Consider the following 21,283-nt stretch of genomic DNA (forward strand, 5'->3'; position numbering starts at 1 on the left):
TTATTGTACTATTTGAGACACTCAACGTAAGGTCCTATGTAAACTACTTTTCACTTACTTCTAAAGCCCATTATTATTGGGTCATTTCTGCCAACTTTTACAATATCTGACAGGTTACTACTGGCGCTTTTCTGCTTATTTGAAGAAATGGTTACAAAAGGATTTCTATAAATGCATGAGTACTAGAGTAATGTACATTTGCATTTCATTGAAAAAACTGTATCTTCCACAACACAGTGGCCTCGAATTGACCAGATTTCCTGCCCAGCAATGCTGCACTGAGTTTCGCTTTTGAATGTGGGGGGCATGATGTGTTCTCACATGGAGAATTATATGCACTAGAAGGTGGCTGCTATCTAGATGGGGAAACATAAGGAGATGGAGAAGTAACAAGATTCTAAGGAGAAAGGTGTGGCTTTGAGGGGGTCTTCTGTCAGGGAACCTGATCTACAGCCAAGAGTGACCTGAGACAAAATTCCTAAGGACACATAACCCTCACAGGCCCAGGGCTAGCTCAGATCTGACAGCTAACCTTTTGGCCCAGTGTCCTCACTAACCCACACCGGGGATGTCCCTAAACTCACAGATGGCAGCCTATGAAATGTGTTCCTCAGTGAAAGAAGTTCACCTCCTTTCCTGCCTCAGTATGGGATGGGAGAGACTGTAAGCTTCTGTGTCATAAAAACCAAATTTTCACATGCCACGGTACACACATCTGAAGGAATTCAACATGGTGACAAAACAGTGAACTGTGACGCACCCAGCCTCAGGCCTAGTTGTTGATTTGTCTTTACTGGCTGTGATCAAGGCAGGGCCACCTCATTTCTAGGCCTCCAGCTCATAAGCCATGAAATATTTCTGAACTTTGACTCGGTCCAGTGTGACTTCCTCTGAACCCCGACCACACATCTCATTTCTGAAACAGCTGAGTAACCACAGCTCTCTCTCCTTTTATCCACTCCTCATTCTCCTTAGTTATAGAAAATACACTTAAAATATAAAATCCAAATAGGCCCATCTTACTGACCCAACCGGAATCCGCTAAACCATTCCTGACCAACAGAATTCTATGATAACAGGTATGCTCTATATTTATGTTACAATAAAATAATAAACACATACACTGCCCTTTCCTTCTCTTCATCACTCTTCCAAAATCTCCTTCTTTGAGCTTTCCCACCTCTGACTTTCCCTCTATCCTGATGCTCCAGTGAAGTTAAAGGTGCACACTCCACATGTACTTTAAAATTCCAGAAATGTGCATATTTAGAGTAATATGTTCAGGTGGAGAAATACTTGTCTGTAGATCTTTGAGAAATGTAAAGCCAACCATTGTGGCATTTATTTCAAAACTCTTGTACATAAGACTGTAATCTAAAACAAACAAACAAACTCAAAAAAACTATGCTTTTTCCACCTTGGGCTTTTCTTCTGACAAACCTTAAGAAAGCCTCATCTAATAAGACAAAACTGACATTGTTATGAAATTTACAGAGGGCTCTGTGTTTCTGAACATATAAATTGACATTTTCCTAGATTTGTGATGTTATTTAGCATGTATTTCACCTAAACTAACACCACAGCACATTTTCCAATCTCACAGAGTTTCTTTTTCTCATCGGAATTTCCCAAGTTCAACATAATACATAGCCGTTTGAAAGCAAATATTCCGTAAATTTCAAGTTGTAACAAGTAAATTTGCAATGTTTTCTTCCAGTTACTGACAGACCAGAATCAAATACAGAAACTAATATTTGTACCAATATTACTTACTCCCATTCTCCTTCAAAATCATAGCTTTCCAAATAAGAGAAAAAAAATTCATTGCTGAAAATAATGTTCCAAATTAAAACTAAAATAATTTAAGTCCATATTAAAAGTCATTAATGTTGCCTAAGAAAACACTAGGAAGGACAACATCTCAGGTTAAGAGTGTAAAACTCCAGTGTTCCCTGTGTCCTTCATTATAAGTGATTTGAAGATCTTTTTCTCCCCAGGAAAGACTGGTGAGCAATAGCTTAGTCTAAATGACAGCAGCCCTGTGGTATCAAGGGCCCACATTTCAGCTAATCTGCAGTTCTTATTATCTTGATCCATGAGATGGAATTTAATAGATGGCTGGAATGTCTATAACATGAAATTTAGTGAAGAACACGTCAGTGGCATCTGTGGCCTCGGCAAAGACGGAGCCTTCAAAATATAAATCAAAGAAAATATAAGAGCATCTCAGAAGAAAAGGGTGACAGTGATCCTGCACATTTAAAATATTTTAAATGCCTTAGGGAACCCATGGAGCAAGCAGCGTTAAAAATAATGATGTACCAACTAAAGTTGTTTTTTTTAACGTCTTTATTGGATTATAATTGCTTTACAATGCTGTGCTAGTTTCTGCTGTATAACAAAGTGAATCAGCTATACGTATACATATATCCCCATATCCCCTCCCTCTTGCGCCTCCCACCCACCCTCCCTAACCCACCCCTCGAGGTGGTGACAAAGCACTAAGGTGATCTCCCTGTGCTATGCAGCAGCTTCCCACTAGCTATCTATTTTACATTTGGTAGTGTATATATATCAGTGCCACTCTCTCACTTCATCCCAGCTTACCCTTCCCCATCCCCATGTCCTCAAGTCCATTCTCTACATCTGCATCTTTATTCCTGTCCTGCCCCTAGGTTCTGCAGAAACTTTTTTCTTTTTTTAGATTCAACAAATATGTGTGAGCATAGTGTTTGTTTTTTCTCTTTCTGACTTACTTCACTCTGTATGACAGACTAGGTCCATCCACCTCACTACAAATAACTCAATTTCGTTTCTTTTTATGGCTGACTAATATTCCACTGTATATATGTGCCACATCTTCTTTATCCATTCATCTGTCGATGGACACTTAGGTTGCTTCCATGTCCTGGCTATTGTAAATAGTGCCGCAACGAATATTGTGGTACATGTGTCTTTTTGAATTATGGTTTTCTCAGGGTATATGCCCAGTAGTGGGACTGCTGGGTCATATGGTAGTTCTATTTTTAGGTTTTTAAGGAACTTCCATACTGTTCTTCATAGGGGCTGTATAAATTTACATTCCCACCAACAGTGCAAGAGGATTCCCTTTTCTCCATACCTTCTCCAGCATTTATTGTTTGTAGATTTTTTGATGATGGCCATTCTGACTGGTGTGAGGTGATGCCTCATTGTAGTTTTGACTTGCATTTCTCTAATAATTAGTGTTGGCAATCTGTATATCTTCTTTGGAGAAATGTCTATTTAGGTCTTCTGCCCATTTTTGGATTGGGTTGTTTGTTTTTTTGATATTGAGCTACATGTGCTGCTTGTATATTTTGGAGATTAATCCTTTGCCAGTTGCTTCGTTTGCAAATATTTTCTCCCATTCTGAAGGTTGTCTTTTCGTTTTCTTTATGGTTTCCTTGCTGTGCAAAAGTTTTTAAGTTTCATTAGGTCCCATTTGTTTGTTTTTGTTTTTATCTCCATTTCTCTAGGAGGTGGGTCACAAAGGATCTTGCTGTGATTTATATCAAAGAGTGTTCTTCCTATGTTTTCCTCTAAGAGTTTTATAGTGTCTGGCCTTACATTTAGGTCTTTAATCCATTTAGAATTCATTTTTGTGTATGGTGTTAGGGAGTGTTCTAGTTTCATTCTTTTACAAGCAGCTGTCCAGTTTTCCCAGCACCGCTTACTGAAGAGGCTGTCTTTTCTCCATTGTATATTCTTGCCTCCTTTATCAAAGATAAAGTGACCATATGTGTGTGGGCTTACCTCTGGGCTTTCTATCCTGTTCCATTGATCTATCTTTCTGTTTTTGTGCCAGTACCCTACTGTCTTGATTACTGTAGCTTTGTAGTATAGTCTGAAGTCCGGGAACCTGATTCCTCCAGCTCCATTTTTCTTTCTCAAGATTGCTTTGGCTATTCAGGGTCTTTTGTGTCTCCATACAAATTGTGAAATTTTTTGTTCTAGTTCTGTGAAAAATGCCAGTGGTAGTTTGATAGGGATTGCCTTGAATCTGTAGATTGCTTTGGGTAGTATAGTCATTTTCACAATGTTGATTCTTCCAATCCAAGAATATGGTATATCTCTCCATCTGTTTGTATCATCCTTAATTTCTTTCATCAGTGTCTTATAGTTTTCTGCATACAGGTCTTTTGTCTCCTTAGGAAGGTTTATTCCTAGGTATTTTGTTCTTTGTGTTGCAATGGTAAATGGGAGTTTTTCCTTAATTTCTCTTTCAGATTTTTCATCATTAGTGTATAGGAATGCAAGAGATTTCTGTGTATTAATTTTGTATCCTGATACTTTACCATATTCATTGATTAGCTCTAGTAGTTTTCTGGTAGCATCTTTAGGATCCTGTATGTGTAGTATCATGTCATCTGCAAACAGTGACAGTTTTACTTCTTCTTTTCTGATTTGGATTCCTTTCATTTCTTTTTTCGTCTCTGATTGCTATGGCTAAAACTTCCAAAACTATGTTGAATAATAGTGGTGAGAGTGGGCAACCTTGTCTTCTTCCCCATCTTAGGGGAAATGGCTTCAGTTGTTCACCATTGAGAATGATGTTGTACCAACTAAAGGTTTTTAACTCTCTGCTAAGAGAGGAGGTGATGTAGCAGAATGAGAAAATCCTCAGATTGTTTCCATACCATATGGGTTCAAGCTAGAGCCCCACCTCATACTATCTCTTTGGTAGTTCTCTTTTTCTCTGATGCTTGTAGGGTTTTCTCAGGTATAAACTGATAATGATACCTACTTTTCCCAATTAACATGGCTCTCTTATAAATCAACATGATGCACATGGAAATACTTTTTAAACTGTTAAAGGCTCTACAGATTCAGCTTATGTAATAGGGCAGTACATCAGAGGTTTCAACTGGAGCACCAGATACAATAGAGGTGGTAAAGCAAGAGAGGTGCTGATTCCATACACAGATTTATGAATCTAAAAACTAGAGATAGAATTTTAAAAATAAACTTTATTATTTTGGAGAAATTTTAGGCTTGCTGCAAAACTGAGTGGAAAGTACAAAGTTTCCATACACCTCTGACCAACACACGATACAGTTTTCGAAATTCGTCACCTACATTGTATATGTAAAGAGTGGTGTGTTGGAGACTGAGTGGAGATCATTTGGGTCTCCACTAGTTTGGAGTAGTTTGGAGCCAGTAGTTTGGAGTCACTTGTTAGTATGAGTAAACTAAGGGTTCTCCTAACTAGTTTCATGAACTGTATTTCTATCTAGTGTCAAAATGACCCAGAATTTTCTTTAAATCTTCAGTCGTGCTTTGGGAATTTCATATTAATTTAGAAAGCCATCCTAATAAACATCCACTGCCCTACTGCCTAGGAAATCACCTACAGTTAATCAGATACAGCCATCGTTTAAAGCTGGCATTATCATCTCATGGACAGATGAGCTTTTTCCTTCATAATCTGTTAAAAGTAAGTAAAAAAACGTGTTTTTTTTCTCTTTCTTACTGAAAAGGATATCCTATTTAAAGTAGTTTGTGTAGAAGGTCAGTGTAAACAAATGTGATATAATCTGTAAATTGTGTAATGTTGCCATAAAGTTAAGATTTAAGCTTTGAATAAACAGACATAGTAAAGATGGTATATGTGTGTGACCACAAAAATGAATGGAGTGTGACCAAAAAAATAAAGGACTCTGTTAATTGGGCACCCTTTACTCTACTCCATTTCTAGACTCAGTGCCTCAAGGCAGGGACTATGGCTTTTCCACCTTTGTGCTTTAGCATAGTGCCTGATGCATAGGAGATGTTTATACCTGTGCGGTGGAATAAATGAATAACTGAACAAATGGCATCACAGTCACTGTTTTCCTTAACCTATCTGTAATCTTAGAGTAGGAATGAACTTTGCAGTCATCCAATCTAAATTCCCTCCTGATAAAAAAACTTGCTCTTATAATATATACTTGGTGTTTGGTCATCTGTCTTCTGCTAGACGACCTTTAGTAATGGAGGAACAATTGCTTTTCCAGTTAGGTAGCTCTCTTCATTGTATGGCACTCTAACTGAAGAGAGTTATTTGACCTAAAATCTGTCTTCACCCATAAATTGTAGCTCTGCTCTCTGAAAATAAAACAAAATCCTAGGAATCTTCCATCTGTCATCCCTTCATATGTTTAAAGCAGTTAAAATGATTCACTTCCTAGGTCTTCCTTTCTCTACTAAATTCATGGCTTTCAAATGTAAGAAAGGCAGAAAGTATCTCCTTCCCTCAATGAAATTCACCTTTCTATGAACAGCTTCAGAGTCACAAGTGGTAGAGGAAGAGTATGAAAGAAAAATCATTATTAGAATCAGGATGTATTGGGAAGCAAGACCAGCAGCTACTGTTTGAACTTGGATAGGACTTGTGTGGACTGGCAAGACTGATTGAAAATATTCTCAAGAAGAAGCCTGAACTGTAGAAAGGTAAAAGGGGCAATGCAGATAGGTACCTCTCCATGGAACAGTGATGGTGTTAAGCTTGGAGAGTCAAGAGGTGTGGTTAGAAATGACAATTCAGAGAGAGCAAGTGTGGTAGCCACCGGTCAGAAGCTGAGAACACAGGATTGTTCATGATGGGGCTTGCTGAGCTCTTGAGCCTTGATGCCCAGTGGTATTTCTCTTCTCATAAAGCAGCTCCAGGCAGTTCCAGTACAAGCAGGGTTATAACGGGGCTCAGAGAGGCAAGTGGCCCTTGCAGGACTCATGCCGAGGACTCTAACTTCGTTAGTATTATGCCTCCAACAAGCCAGTAGAGCCAACTAGTCACTGAAAAACTGTCATAATCCACGAGAGCCTCCTCTGTAATTTCATGATTTCCTATTTTCCAGGTGTACCGATGCTCTTCTGTTTTCTCCTCACTGAAGGAAAACACCTGTGTGTCACTGTCCATTTCCCAAATCTCCATTCCCACTTTAGGAAATGTAGTCTAATAAATTTGGTTCTTTTCGGGAAAAGCCTGCAGAGTAAGGCTCTACTCTCTCTCCATAGTAGTAAGAAAACAAATGTAACTTAATATGGATGTTTCAGTTAGAATGTAACTCTGGTTCCCCAGATTTAATTCTCAGTTTGGTTCCTTTCTCACTGTGGACCCAAGTGAAGTCAATTGACCTCTCCATTTCTCATATGGCTTCAATGATACATTTATGCAGGTAGCTTGATATTCCCAGATGGAAAATGGCATGCCTGCATAAGTACCAATGCTTCTGTAAAATAACTGAAAAAACATAGCACAGTCCTGACCTGCACTCTCTTGCCTAATTCTGTAGGTCTCTCAATGCAACTCTTCTGCCCCTCACATTTTATTAGTGCTAGATAATATGCTCATTCTTTATAAAGCACTGACAAAGGATCTACTATAGAGTATGACAGAGCTACTAAATTCTGTTTATCTTTCCCCAATGAGGTTTTTAGGCCATTTTCTTCTTAAGCAAAGAACAAATAACCCACTGCCCTGAAGATCTTTCTTTTTTCTTTCCACGATTCTTGATAACGCTTCTAAGTGGTCAAATGGATAATATATCAATTTCATTCTGTAGAAAACCAGGGAGATACATTTATGTGTAGAAACAACCACTGAAACAACAGTGGCATTTCACACACAAAAACAAGATCAAGGCTGGCCAAATCCCTTGCATAGCCATAGCGATACAAATAGAGTGTATAACAGTAACATTCAGACTTAGTAAAGAAACTGATGTGTCCATGAAAGTGATCTAAAATAATTATGCATTTACAAATACGGCAGCCATTAGTCATTTGCCCATCCAATGTCCATCTCATCTTCTCTCCTTATTTGCAGAAGTATGATTTTGATTGGAGAAGCAATGGACCGAAACCCTCGGATAAACTGGCCTAAGCCAATTATGGCTATCCTGTTTCCCCTTTGGGAAACACTTGTTTTTCAAGCTTCCTTTGTAATTATTAGTGGGTCTATGACAAAGTTATAAACAATGTGATGTAAGGGGAAGACTGAAAAGAGGCTTCTAAAAATTATCAATATTATTACTTCCTTTTACAAATAGAAAAGACAGGCATGGATGTTCCCCGTTGTCCTGCCCTGCCTGCAGACTCAATACCACGATACCTGGTTCTGTGACATGAAGGATGGTGGATAGGAAAGGTACAAACAACCCAGTCAGTGCTTAAGACAACACTTAAGTCCTCATGGAGTAAGCCGCTGATGAAAGAGTGTTCTATCACTGCCGGTGAACAGAATTGTTAACCAGTAAACAAAGCAGCCCTGTTTTAAAACATGATACATTTAACTACAACTTAAAATGAAATAATAGCATATATAATACACTTTCTTTAAAAAATCTTATCTTTTCCTTTATGTTTTATAAATGTATTTAGGCTGTGATTTTTGTCAAATGTCCTTTGTAGTCCCAATAAATACTTCTCTTGTAATTGTTTTAACGCTATCATTCTGAACAATGAATAAAATTCTATGTAGCACAACCAAATTCCAATTAAACAGATTAATGACCACGTGTCAGTATTGACTGACAGACTTTGGAAAACTTTATCGTATTTTCCATATGAAGTAAATAACAATATGTACCTCATTGCCATAATCATACATATAAAGAAACTAGAACACTATTCAAACAACATAACAATTAAATGGGATATTTAGGTAAACTGCTTTAGATCTTGGTTTCTGGTAAACATTCAATAATAGCTATTAATAATACTCATTCCTCATGATATATAAAAATATATATATTTATATACACACACATACATATACACACAATAAACCAAAGTATTTGGTTTTATTGGTTTATTCCTTTGGGAATAAGGAAATAAAGAATTCAACACATTTTTTAAAATATATATGCATACATTTCAGAATGGCATGATTTAAATTTCCTGCTCACGGTTTTGAGATTTTCACACTAGCATCATAGGTCAGGAGTAAGGCTGGGTATCAAAGGACAAACGGTGAGACACTACAGCACGACCAGGGTACATGCCTGGTAAGGGCCCATCTTTCCAGGGACTTCTGATGCTACTGGGTGTTCTAAAAATATGCTCTGGGGATATGCATGTGCAAGATTATTTTCTTTTTCCTCTTTCTTAAAGATTTGTAAAGTAAAATCATTATTTTAAAAAAGTCAGCTATTAATATAGTATAGAGAGTCACCAAAAAAGAAGCAGTGAAAGGCTTCCTCCACTGGGGTCCAACTGAAAATTATTAGCCTGATTGAAAAGTCAATGCGTTACCAACACTTACCAACATTTATGCAGGATTCAATTTATTGAAATCACTCCAACTAATAACATATGACCAAAGAAAATTTTAGTTCTGAAATATTAAGCATATGACAAAGGTTCTCAATGTAGGAATTTCTACAGTTGAAATAACATAAAACAGTGAATAGTGAACATAACATAGTGACCAGCTGTTGGCTACAGCTGCCTGCAGCTCAGCTGGATAGCATTTTACTCATTTCATACACAGTTTTATATGTATATATAGTGTTTTATCTATTTCAATAGGCAACTTTATATTTCTTCACTTTTTGTGAACTCTTTATTAAATGTTTATATCATTGTAATATAGCAAAAATGAACTGTTTTCCAATCCACAAGAACATATTTATTGTTTTTGTTTGTTTTTCTAATGAGACGTTCCCTTGGTTTACTAATAACTGTCTATAGTTCTTCAGAAACAAACACTTCCATCTATGATTGTGACTCGAATGACTGCTGGCTGATTACTCTCACTCAAGGATGTTGGCATTACACCTCAGAGGCCCCCAGTTACTTCTAGAACCCCCAGTTGAGTGTTTCCCACACGTGACCACTACCGAGTTTGCCAGCTCCGGCTGTTCTGTTTGACATTCTTGCTGTTCATCTCTTCCTCCGGCTGCTGCTTTGCCTACGCAGCTTGACCAAGAGCCAACTGAGGGGCCTCCCTGGGGTCAGTACCAATAATCACTACACAGATGTCCCAGCAAAGAGGGAGGGGCATAGCCAGATAAAGAATGGGATGCCAATTTGAATCTCAGATTTAAAAAATTAATATAGTTATGTTCCATGCAATGTTTGGGACATACTTATACATGAACAAAATATTCATTGTCTATCTGAAATCAAATTTATGTGAACACCCTGTATATTTGTGTGCTAATCTGGCAGTCCTACCCAGCATCTTCCAGGTGCCAGAATGATGCTGGGCTCCGTTCTCGTCCCCAAGCCTGCCTGGCTCTGGCTTTTGCCCTGATTCTCACACAGACTCTCATGAAAAACCTCTTTTGTCCACTCTTTGCTCTCACTCTCCCCTGAACCATGGGGCTCAAGCCAAGTCCAAGGAGCCATTCTGTCCATTCTCCTTTTCTCTCATCTACAGTTTTATTACATATGTGACTTTATTATGTACGTAAGAGTAGGTTTTGATATTAAGGGAAGTAAGTAGACTCCTGGTCAACAATTAATCTCTAACAAATATTAAGTTTAGGAACAGTTATACATTTAGAGTATATTTCTTAATAAATTTCCTCACATAAATTGTTCCTAATCTATAAACCAATTTTAAATAAAGTCCATCATGTCAGGCATTTGTACAACTTACTCTATTTATTTCACCATTTATCATCAGAAACCTTTTAGCTTTAATGCTATTCCACGGCAGAGTATCTTATTAGAGTGGCAAAGATAAAGTTCTTTTTGAGATAAAGTAATTACAGTGATTGTAGGGGGAAAAAAATCATCCACAGTTCATGGCTGCGGTAATCTCTTGGCTTCTGATTCATTTTAAGACTAATAAACTGGGTGCAAACAAAAAGATGTTAATAGCGGATAACTCAGGTTACCTAGAGTTTGTGCTAGAGGTATTAACAGTTTGTAACTTAATCAGAACTGAAGTGCCCTAGAGGTGTAAGTTTACAATGTGAGTTCAGCAGTTGTTTCAATGTGTTTTTGGTAGAAAATCAAAAGTTTTCTTCACTTGAAGAAATGACAATAAGAGCTAATGGTTTCCAGATGTTTATTATGTGCCAGGCACTGTTCTAAATACTTTAATGAGTTAAGTCATTTAACCTTCACAGCTTTAATGAAATGTTTACTTCCAATTGATGACAAGGAAACTGAGACATAAAGAAGTTAAGCAACCTGCCCCAAGTCACACAGCCAGTAAGTGACAGAACCAGAATTCAAACGCAGAACATCTGATGGACAAAAGGACCACAGAGTCCGTTCTCTCCAGGTCTTTGCTCCCAGGCAATTCAGAGCCCCATACAGTATTCCAAGGCAGAACACTATGTTCTGTGTGTTCTCTCATCTCACTTCTACATCCTTTCTATCTTGTAATTATTTTTAGAGTCAATAAATCATTTTACTCATAAACATCCTTACCATATTTTAAGCCTGTTTCCTTTTAGAAAAAGTAGTTTCTTCCTATCACAGAAGCTTTGTTTTCCACAGGAGGTACAACCCATCTAGACTGTGGGCAACGGCTGGAGCGTGACGGGAGAAGGGACAGGACATGTCATCCCAGCGTAGGAGAGAACACCGCTGGGACTCAGTGAGCAGAAGCCTGCAGGGCTCAGGAGGAGGAACCCTCTTAAGGTGATTCCCTGGGACAGAATCCTCATCATCAACATTACATCTACCTAAATTTCACCAGCCCAGGCCAATTTTTTAACAGGTCACACAGTCTCTGGTAGTCTTGTGTTTATATACGTTGGTGCTGGGAAATCTTTGAGAGCTTGAGCTAAGAGCTTTCTTCCTCACCAGAAGGCTCGCTCTTCACCCCACACACTTATAATTTAACAACAGGACAGACAGTAGAAGGGACCATGCCTACTGACATTCTAACCTTGAATTTGGCAGGATTCCAGGAGAAAGGGAGAGGGGAACGAAGCTTTAAGTCTCTCAGTGCTGTTTCTTTTTCCAATATGAATTCCTTCTTTAATGTCTAGTTATTCTAAAAACAGTGTATAGTCTACGCATCTTGGAAAACCTTATTTTTTCTGCCCACTTTTCTGAATTAAAAAAAAAAAAAGGCTCTGAACATATGATTTACACATCATTTGATTTTCCACACTAATGAGGGAAACAGTGATGACATAGGTTATTTAAAATCATTCATTTTATTATTCAAGAAGACAATCAGAAATGTATACACGTGGATAAAGCCACCTCCCTCTGTGGTCAACCCCGTGTCGTTTCTGTGTGGACCTACGTGGACCATCTTTGAATAGGCAATTGAAAACTGGCTGCCTGCCATGTTTTTCCAATCAGTTGTTGTTCAGTGTTTTCCAGTGAGTGTTCATTTTCCTAAAGACTATTTCAGTTAGTGGAAACCCTGGTCAAGGTCACCATGAATTAAAGAAGATCTTGGAGACAGAAGAAAACCTGGTGTTTTCTGTAAGCTAATTCTCAACTTACTCTCAAGGTCAGGCCCAAACTTCAGACCTCAGTTTCCCCATCCTTAACACTGTGACAGAAATTGCTGTCCTTCTTTCTTGCCAATTTATTACGAGTTTCACATTAAATATGAAACATTTCAACAATTCAACCTGAGAGCATCACGTATGAGAGGCGGCTCATTCTCTCGCATGTAAAACTTAAATAGTGCTGAGGAAATGTTGGAATTATGAATAAATCCCCAACGACAGCAAAAAAAAATTAGGAGGCTACTATTAAGACTCATGAAGGGCATGGGGCTTATTGCAGACAGATTTCTTCTAACCAGAAAAAATAAAATTATGATTTAAAAAAATAAACCAGGTGGGTAAGTAGGTTCCAATTTTCCTCACTGTGTATTCAGAAGCCCCTTGCAGAAGCCCAGGTAAACCACAATCTGTTCCCTACAACTAGTCAGCTACGCATGATCCTATTTCTTTTTTCTTTTTTTTCCTGACCAGAGGAAATTGTGTACGTTGTAGATCTTTATAGATTTTGGGCAAATGAAACCTATCAGTTTTCTATTCTCTGCTTAGAAACCCGTCCTCTTAGCAAAGTCCCACACCTGCTCCATCATTTCTAAGACTAAACTTGCAGACCAACTGCCGGTGTGATCAGTCAGCTGCTCACAGAGATATTGTTTGAAGGTATTACTGAGTGTGTATCTTTTGTTATTAATAAAAAACCGAAATGCCTGGTCTATTTATTTGTTGGGTACCAGTTATGCTACATCTAGTAACTGTACTGAAACTCTGGATTAAATAAATAATCTTCAAATCATCTTTGATTCTATTTTCTTAATCCTTAAGGGTATTTTTTCTAAGAGCATTTTTGAATGATATTTTAAATACAAGGAAAGTAGTTGAATAATAGAACATTTATTAGCAGATTTGTATAGCAAGCAATCTATCCTAAAAAAGGGCCAGGGCTTTGGAGAAATACAGAAAAGACTCTTCACTTCTGGCACCAACATTTGTTAACCATGTAACTTTGAACTCATTACTTAACTTTGTGGAGTCTCTTTATTAAAAGCATTGGACAATGATATCTACTTTTCAGGTCTGTGGTGAGAATTAGAGAAAAATACAAGTACCAGAATATAAATGTAAGGAAGGAAGTCAGTAAATTGTGGCAAAACAATCATACTTACTATGATTCATATGATTACAAAATGCCAAATAGAATTTCTAAAGTTTGTGGATCTATTGAATCAATGTGTGAAAGTTCAAACGCAGATGCCATCCGCTACAGGCAACACACCACGTGAGGTGTTGGAAATAAGACAGGGACCCAAACTGACAAGTTATCTGATCTTATGAGGCTTACAGACTCTTGGAATATAGACAGATAGACAATTGCATAGAATGTAGGACAGAAGTTTAATGATAACTGAATTACATTTTTGAGTAATTCCACCATTTCCCCACGCTTTCCCCTTGACTCGGTACATCCTTCAGGTTCTTTCACAATGCTCCCTCACATCCAGTAAGGGTGATTAATTAATTAATAGGTGATTTAATTAACCTCTTTGCCTTTGATCTATCACCAGCCTCAATCCCAGTGACAAACTGTTACAGCACCAAGAAATAGTCTTAAAACATCATTTTATACATGGTCTTTCTTTGGGACGCTTTGCCTTTGCTCCTGTTGCCTACGGAATAAAATCTAAATGCTCTAGCCGTCACTGGGGCCCGATGTGCTCACGGGGGTGCTGCTCTACACTTCAACCCCTAATCACCTGTAAAAGTCTTTATCCTTCTGTGCCTCCTGGGCTGTGCTCTCAGCACTGAGCTGACCAGAATGCCCTCTGCTCCCCTACACACGTTGGCATCCACATCACATTTAGCCAAATCCTACACAACTATCACACTAAAGCCATGAACTACTGTGCCTATGTTTTATATCAGGGGCCAGCTGGCAAATCTTTTCTCTAGAGGGCCAGAGAGTAAACATGTCCGGTGTTGTAGGCCATCCAGTCAATCTAGGGCACAAGAAAGGTACAGACAACGTGCACAGATGTGGGCGGGGCTGTGTTCTGACAGAACTTTATCACAACACTGGAATTTAAATTTCATGTCCTGTTCATGCGTCACACAATACTACTCTTCTGACGTTTCCCAACCACTTAAAGATATAAAAACCATTCTCAGGTTGTGGACTGCACAAAACAAGAAGAGGCGGCAACACATCGTGCTTTGCAACCCTGTTTTATATGCATACTGGTCCTCGATCCACAACTTTCCTTTTCATTTTTTTTATTGAGTGTCACTTACCTCAAGTGCACCATCCTTAAATGAAGAGTCCAAAAAATTTTGACATATGCATACAACCATGTTCCTATCACACAGATCGAGATATGAAACATTTCCAGGATCTTAGAAGGATCCTTCTTGGCTGCTTCTAGAAGACACCCCCAACATCTTTTTGATTTAAAATCAGCCTCTATATTCCCTTTCAATAGGCCTGGATTAAAGAAATGGGGGCAATGGCCCTGTAGTACCTAAAATTTACAGAGCAGTATATTTTTAAATGAAACTTCAAATACCATTAACCATTACAACCACATAGAAGTCCATTTTTCAGTAATGGGTGATATCTGATCAGAAACCCCGAAAGGCAACTCTGGAAATACACATTCATTTTTCAGGGCAGCCGGCTCACGCCACATCTCCTTACCTGGGCCAAGGTGAGCGTCGCTTGTTGGCAGGTGCTGCACCGCACCCTGAGCTTTCCTGGCTGCACTCCTTGACAGGGGCCTTTGCAGTACACAAAAAAGCTGTGGTAGGTTGGTCTATCTGCTGGGAAAAAAAGAAAGCAGAGGAAGTAGCCAATCAATGCTGAATCCAAATTTAGACAAATTTTAAAACTAACTCCTCAGGAACATTTTGAAACATTACTGGGATAAATATTATAACGAAGATACAACAATTTAATTTATTAGGTTGGCCAAAAGTGCCTTAGGTTTTTAAGTAAAAATAAAGGACACATTTTTCATTTTCACCAAGAACTTTATTGAACAATGTATTCACCCTTTTGTTCCACTACCTTCTGCCATTTTTCAGGCAACTTCATAATTCCATCTTCCCAAAATTTTTTATCTTTTTGAGCAAAGAACTGCTCCAGGTGCCTTTTATAGTCTTCCAGGGAATTGAAATTTTTTCTATTAAGAGACTTTTGTAAAGACCTAAATAAATGGAAATCCGAAGGTGCAATGCCTGGCGTATACGGTGGACGAATCAGAACTTCCCAGACAAGCTGTAACAGTTTTTGCCTGGTCATCAAAGAAACATGCGGTCTTGTGTTATCCTGATGGAAGATTATGTGTTTTCTGCTGAATAATTCTGGACGCTTTTTGTCGAGTGCTGCTTTCAGTTGGTGTAACTGGGAGCAGTACTTGTTGGAATCAATCGTTTGGGTTCCGGAAGAAGCTCAAAATAGAGGACTCCCTTCCAATCCCACTATATACACATCACCTTCTTTGGATGAAGACCGGCCTTTGGCGTGGTTGGTGGTGGTTCATTTCACTTGCCCCACAATCTCTTCCATTCCATACTATTGTACAGTATCCACTTTTCATCGCCCGTCACAATTTGTTTGAAAAACGGAACATTTTCATTACGTTTAAGTAGAGAATCGCATGCGGAAATATGGTTAAGAAGATTCTTTTTGCTTAACTTATGTGGAACCCAAACATCAAAGCGATTAACATAACCAAGCTGGTGGAAATGATTTTCAATGCTTGATTTGGATATTTTGAGTCTGTCGGCTATCTCCTACGTGGTATAACGTTGACTGTTCTCAATTAATGTCTCAATTTGATTGCTATCAACTTCAACTGATCTAACTGACCGTGGAACATCGTCCAGCAAGAAATCTCCAGCACGAAACTTCGCAAACCACTTTTGACACGTTCGATCAGTCACAGCGCCTTCTCCATACACTGCAAAATCTTTTTTTGCATTTCAGTTGCGTTTTTACCTTTCTTGAAATAAAAAAGCATAATATGACAAAAATGTTGCTTTTTTCTTCCATCTTCAATACTAAAATGGCTACACAAAACTTTGCCAATTTTGATAAATCTTTTTTTAAATGCACGCTGATTTGACAGCTGTCACATACAATCTAACAATTCGAATTAAGTTAAAGACAACTAAGTGCTACTAGAGCCATCTTACGGAAAAAAACGAACAAACCTTTTGGCCAACCCCAACAGAAAATCTAGTTTTATGCTCAAAAGAGGGACAATCTTTTCTTCTTCTTGCCAACAGCCCTGTGACTTATTCAGCAAAGTAGCAGCCTGCTGCCGGAAGAGCTGGCCAAGGGTAACACAGGGAAATTAAATGCACACTTTGCTGTTGAAGTTTTTCAAAGGACAAGAATCTAAGACCATTGGAAATTTAGGGGCCACTGCTCCTGAATTTTACTTCATGTGTCTGTACCCAGTTTTGAAGGCTCCAGAATTTTTCTCTTAAAATCTTATCTATAGGGACAAACTACTCCTTTTCTCATGATATGAATGATAATATCACAGTTTGCTGAGTTTCCAATGAGACTTTCCAACACAGGGTCACACGTAAAGTAAAACAAAAGCCCTGAGGGGCTTAGCACACTCAGCGATTGTGTGCAGAAATGGGTTCTTTGCATTTCATGAGTGTCCTCTACCTAGACAAATGCCATTCAAATAATACATTTTCAAGAGCAAAAGCTGCACAAAAAAAATAGATAGTTAAACATCTCTGATCATTTCTCTCAAATGTCACCATACAGGAAAATATTATTCCTGTCACCATACAGGAAAAAATTAGGGGAATATTTTTGAACTGTTCCACACTTCTACATCTACAAAGAACTACCTTTATTCAGACACACTTACCAGTGAAATAACTAACTTCCAAATTTCCAAAATTACCAAATAGTTCTTTTAATCCTTACTTTACTTCTTAATGGGTGGGACTAACATGAAAGGTCACAGCATAAAGATTTGTTTAAAATTTTACTAGTATCATCAAGAACATTTAGAAATAATGAATAGTAAGTACATTTGATCATTATGAGCAAAAACTTTCAGACTTTCAAATGCATATGGTTTATTGAAAACAATTAGTACAAAAATAATGAGAAAACAAAAAAGATCCTGGTCTTATGTAGCTCCATTTGCTTTACTAATTTACAAAACGTGCCTCTGCAGACATATTTAAGTGTCATTTGTTTAGCCATCTTTACTAATACTATAGGTGACAATACTTTGTAAAATGTAAAGCACAATAAAGATGTCAAGTTTTATAATTTTATTATTTATTGGTAATATATTTGTAATTATTAATTTCCAGAGATTAATATTTAGTTTCAGTGTGAAAAGGAAGATGAATTATAAATATATATTTGTATTGATATGAAACTATGATTTTCTGACACGTTTTTGCAGCTTTAGTGCCTTAATGTGCAAGATATTCAAGTCTATAAATACCACATTGTTATTAGCAAATATAATAATTAGATAAAATATATTCTTAAGGTTTTATGTATATCATAAATGCAACAGATAGAACCATATATTAAAGCTATAGAAATGCCATAACAACTGACAGAAAATCACAAGAACTCTGACAATTTTAATGTGTACCATGACAAGCTTAGTGAAGAAGGAAGGAGCCTTTATCATTAAAACTTGTATCAGCAATATGAACAAAGCCAATTCACAATTTTTATAACCTACTGTAAAGGTTAAACAAAAAAAGAGGGGGGAGGAAGAGAAAGGCTGGAAAAAGAAACGCTTACAAAGGGGAGTTGCGGTTGCAGAGACACTAGCATTATTGAAAGAGCGTATTAGCAACAACTTGACGAAGCATCTCAGAAACTGCAGGAAACTAAATGACTCTTCTCTCTCCCTTAGGGCAACAGCAACATTGGCAATATTGTTTCAGCTAATGATAGAGCCAGGCAGAATATGAAGATTGGGATACACACCTCTGTGTGCCACAGCCTGCACTAAAGTCCTTGAGAAGTTAGTCAGAAACTACTGCATGCCCATGCCCTTGCCCTAGAAGCATACAAGATGACATGCAATCTATTACATAGTGCTTCCCAGAGCCAGCGCAAGCTGGGATTAATAGTCAGCCTAAGGAAGATCAAGGTCAGGCCAGTCTTGGTTACAGCACATTTCAAGCTGTTGGCTCTACTTGGTCAAGCAGTTGGGGCTTCCGGCAAATCTTGGGAGCCCCTTTTCAGGATGGCTTCCCCACCTCGTTGGCTACATCACACTATTTCAAGTTGGCAAGCTTCTCTGTGCCATGCTGAGGTCTGGACTGCAGAGGACAGGAATAAGCACAAACAACATCCTGACCATTTTCTGGGCAATGTTCCCATTAGCCTGATGGAAGGGTCTAAGGTACAGACTCTTAAAAATGGAGCTGTAACTCCTAAAGGAACAAGCAAGGCAATGGGAAGAATGACCCTCAAAACTTTTCTCTATGTATATAGCTGTCTCCAGTCAATAACATGAATCTTCCCCTTCTTAAACTTCTGTTTGGATCTTAAAATTATTTTTCTCTCCTAATCAACTCTTCCATATTGCAACCCCTTCACTGCCCAAAATAATCAAAGCAGCTTGTGTTTGTGTTATAGATTTCCCTTTTTTTATATAAGTTTTCAAACCTAGAGAAATATTTCAAAAATCTTACAAATTATAACCTACCCTGTAATTCACTGATTGTGAACATTTTGCCATATTTTATGTGCACCCTCTGTGTGTGTGTGTGTGTGTACATTTACACACATATATACTTTTTTGGCTGAATGATTTTTAATTAAGTTGCAGACATGATGCTACTTCACCCCTAAATCCTCCAACACCCTAAAAAGAACTTTTTTCACCTAAAACAAGAGTTTTTGAGTGATTTGGTTGTTTCAGCTGTTCTATTCATGGTCTGATCTGGTATATTTTAAGTATACCTTACAGAACACTACAGTGGCTTGCAAGCTGTTGAAAGGTGTCAAGCCAAAATATCGGGGAATCTTTAGTCAGACCATTCTATTTTATTATTTTAAATTTAATTTTATTTTTTTATACAGCAGGTTCTTATTAGTTATCCATTTTATACATATTAGTGTATATATGTCAATCCCAATCTCCCAATTCATCACACCACCACCACCCCCCTGCCACTTCCCCCACTTGGTGTCCATACGTTTTTTTCTCTACATCAGTGTAGTCAGAACATTTTAGGTGATGCCAAGTTAAGCACGTGCTCTCGCTGCAGGACTTTGCAGACTCCATGAAGACAGGAAGTATGGAGCATAGCACGTCCCTAACTTTATCAGACTTCAGAAGTCTTCCTTTTATGGAGCATCTTGTGTAAATGTATTTCTCAGAAACAATTTGGAAAAAAATTTGGAGGAAGGATACAACCCACTGTGTAGGGCTTCATCTACAGCAAGCCCAACTGCTAAAGTTTATAAACACAGATTTATTAGACACCCTGCTTACAATTAAGTTCTCCCCTCCACCCCAAGCCATCAATAAACTTACATAATTATTTTATCATGAACCAGAAGGGTTAGTCTACAATGAAATGATTTTACAGTGTATTCATTTCATTCAGACGTTCATTTTTTTTTTTTTCCTGGATAGAAGTTAAAAACACAGCTAGTGTGCAGGGCCCTGTTAAAATGTGAGTCCCTATGTCCCTTCAAAGCATCCAAGAGGCTTCCTTAGTTTTATCATTTTATCATTATCTTTAGGTTTTCTCTCCCACTTTGTCTGATTAACATAATCCTTCCTCAAGTCTTTTCTTTTCTCTCATTCTCTTTTCTTGTTGTCTTGGGCCAGAAAAATTGCCAAAAGCATTAACAATATTCACCACTTATCGAGCAAAGCCCCTATTCAAAAAGAATATACTATTTGCGTTGTCTTTTTGAAAAACGAGCATAAGGTGCACAGTTTCCATTTTTAATGTATTTTAGATAATGGGCTTACAGCCTGAAGACGTTGTTTTAATAAGATAAATGAATACTTAAGAAAAATGATTCTGACTCTGATGAAAACTTTTCATTGACCTCAGAAGTTTCCATCACTGTTTGTCACAGAGAATCAGGTGTTTAATTGCCTGGATAATTTGTTTTCTAGGGGAGAAGACAGTGAGATTTAACACATTTTATACCTAGGTAAAATAATGTTCAGTATCAATACACTATAAAGCAACAGGAACACAACTGATTTAAAATTATTTTATCACATATGAGCTTATAAAATATTAAGTAGAACAAGCTGCCCATGAGAACTTTCTGTGGCCATGGAAATGTCCTCCATCTGCATTTTCCCATACAGTAAGCCATTAGCTACAAGGGCCTATTGAGAATTTGGCTAGGAACTACTAAGAAACCACTCTTTCTTAAAAAAAATTTAAGTAATTTATATTAGCACAGCCATATGTGGGTAGAAGCTACTAAATTGGACAGCACAGAAGAGAATAAATAAAAATGATGTGTCTTGTCTCCTCTCTCCCTGCCTTGTCAAACACACAGTTAACAATACTAAGAAGATTCTTCTGTCACACTGAGAAGTCCAGCAGCCGGCTGTTAAGCGTACTGATATGCAAACAGTGTTGGCTGGAGAGAAGGGGAAGGGGGAAGGTTTGAACTTGAGGCACTGTGAGGGAGGACAGAGATGGGTGGAGCCCTGGGTACTTTCTAGTGTCAGAGGTAGAACAGGGCTCCTCTCCATCCCTTCCTCCACCACGTCCCCATTCCCGACACCAATCTGCTCACCCTCCACCCATCTCCACTGCCATCACCATCTTTGAAATCTGACCCATATATTCAAGGTCCAGTTGGAATGGCACTTCCT

The 21,283-nt window shown here is 38.0% G+C and overlaps 1 protein-coding gene across 11 annotated transcripts in view; it reads right to left on the reverse strand.

The window, feature by feature from the left end:
* AGPAT4 (1-acylglycerol-3-phosphate O-acyltransferase 4) overlaps window positions 1-21,283 on the reverse strand; it is a 1,398,816-nt gene that overhangs the window by 904,005 nt on the left and 473,528 nt on the right. For 9 of the 11 annotated variants that reach the window (XR_003793727.1, XR_003793728.1, XM_029224045.1 and 6 more), the window contains exon 4: window positions 15,115-15,236. Coding sequence is in view for 9 of the 11 variants with exons in the window: in XM_029224045.1 (XP_029079878.1) it covers window positions 15,115-15,236 (122 nt within the window). In the remaining 2 variants the exon portion in view is untranslated. The remainder of the gene's footprint in view (window positions 1-15,114; window positions 15,237-21,283) is intronic. The other 2 variants (XM_029224043.1, XM_029224047.1) reach the window with 1 other exon arrangement.

Source organism: Monodon monoceros, unplaced genomic scaffold (genome assembly GCF_005190385.1).
Source record: "Monodon monoceros isolate NGI ecotype Baffin Bay Population unplaced genomic scaffold, NGI_Narwhal_1 Super_Scaffold_15, whole genome shotgun sequence".
NCBI lineage: Eukaryota > Metazoa > Chordata > Mammalia > Artiodactyla > Monodontidae > Monodon > Monodon monoceros.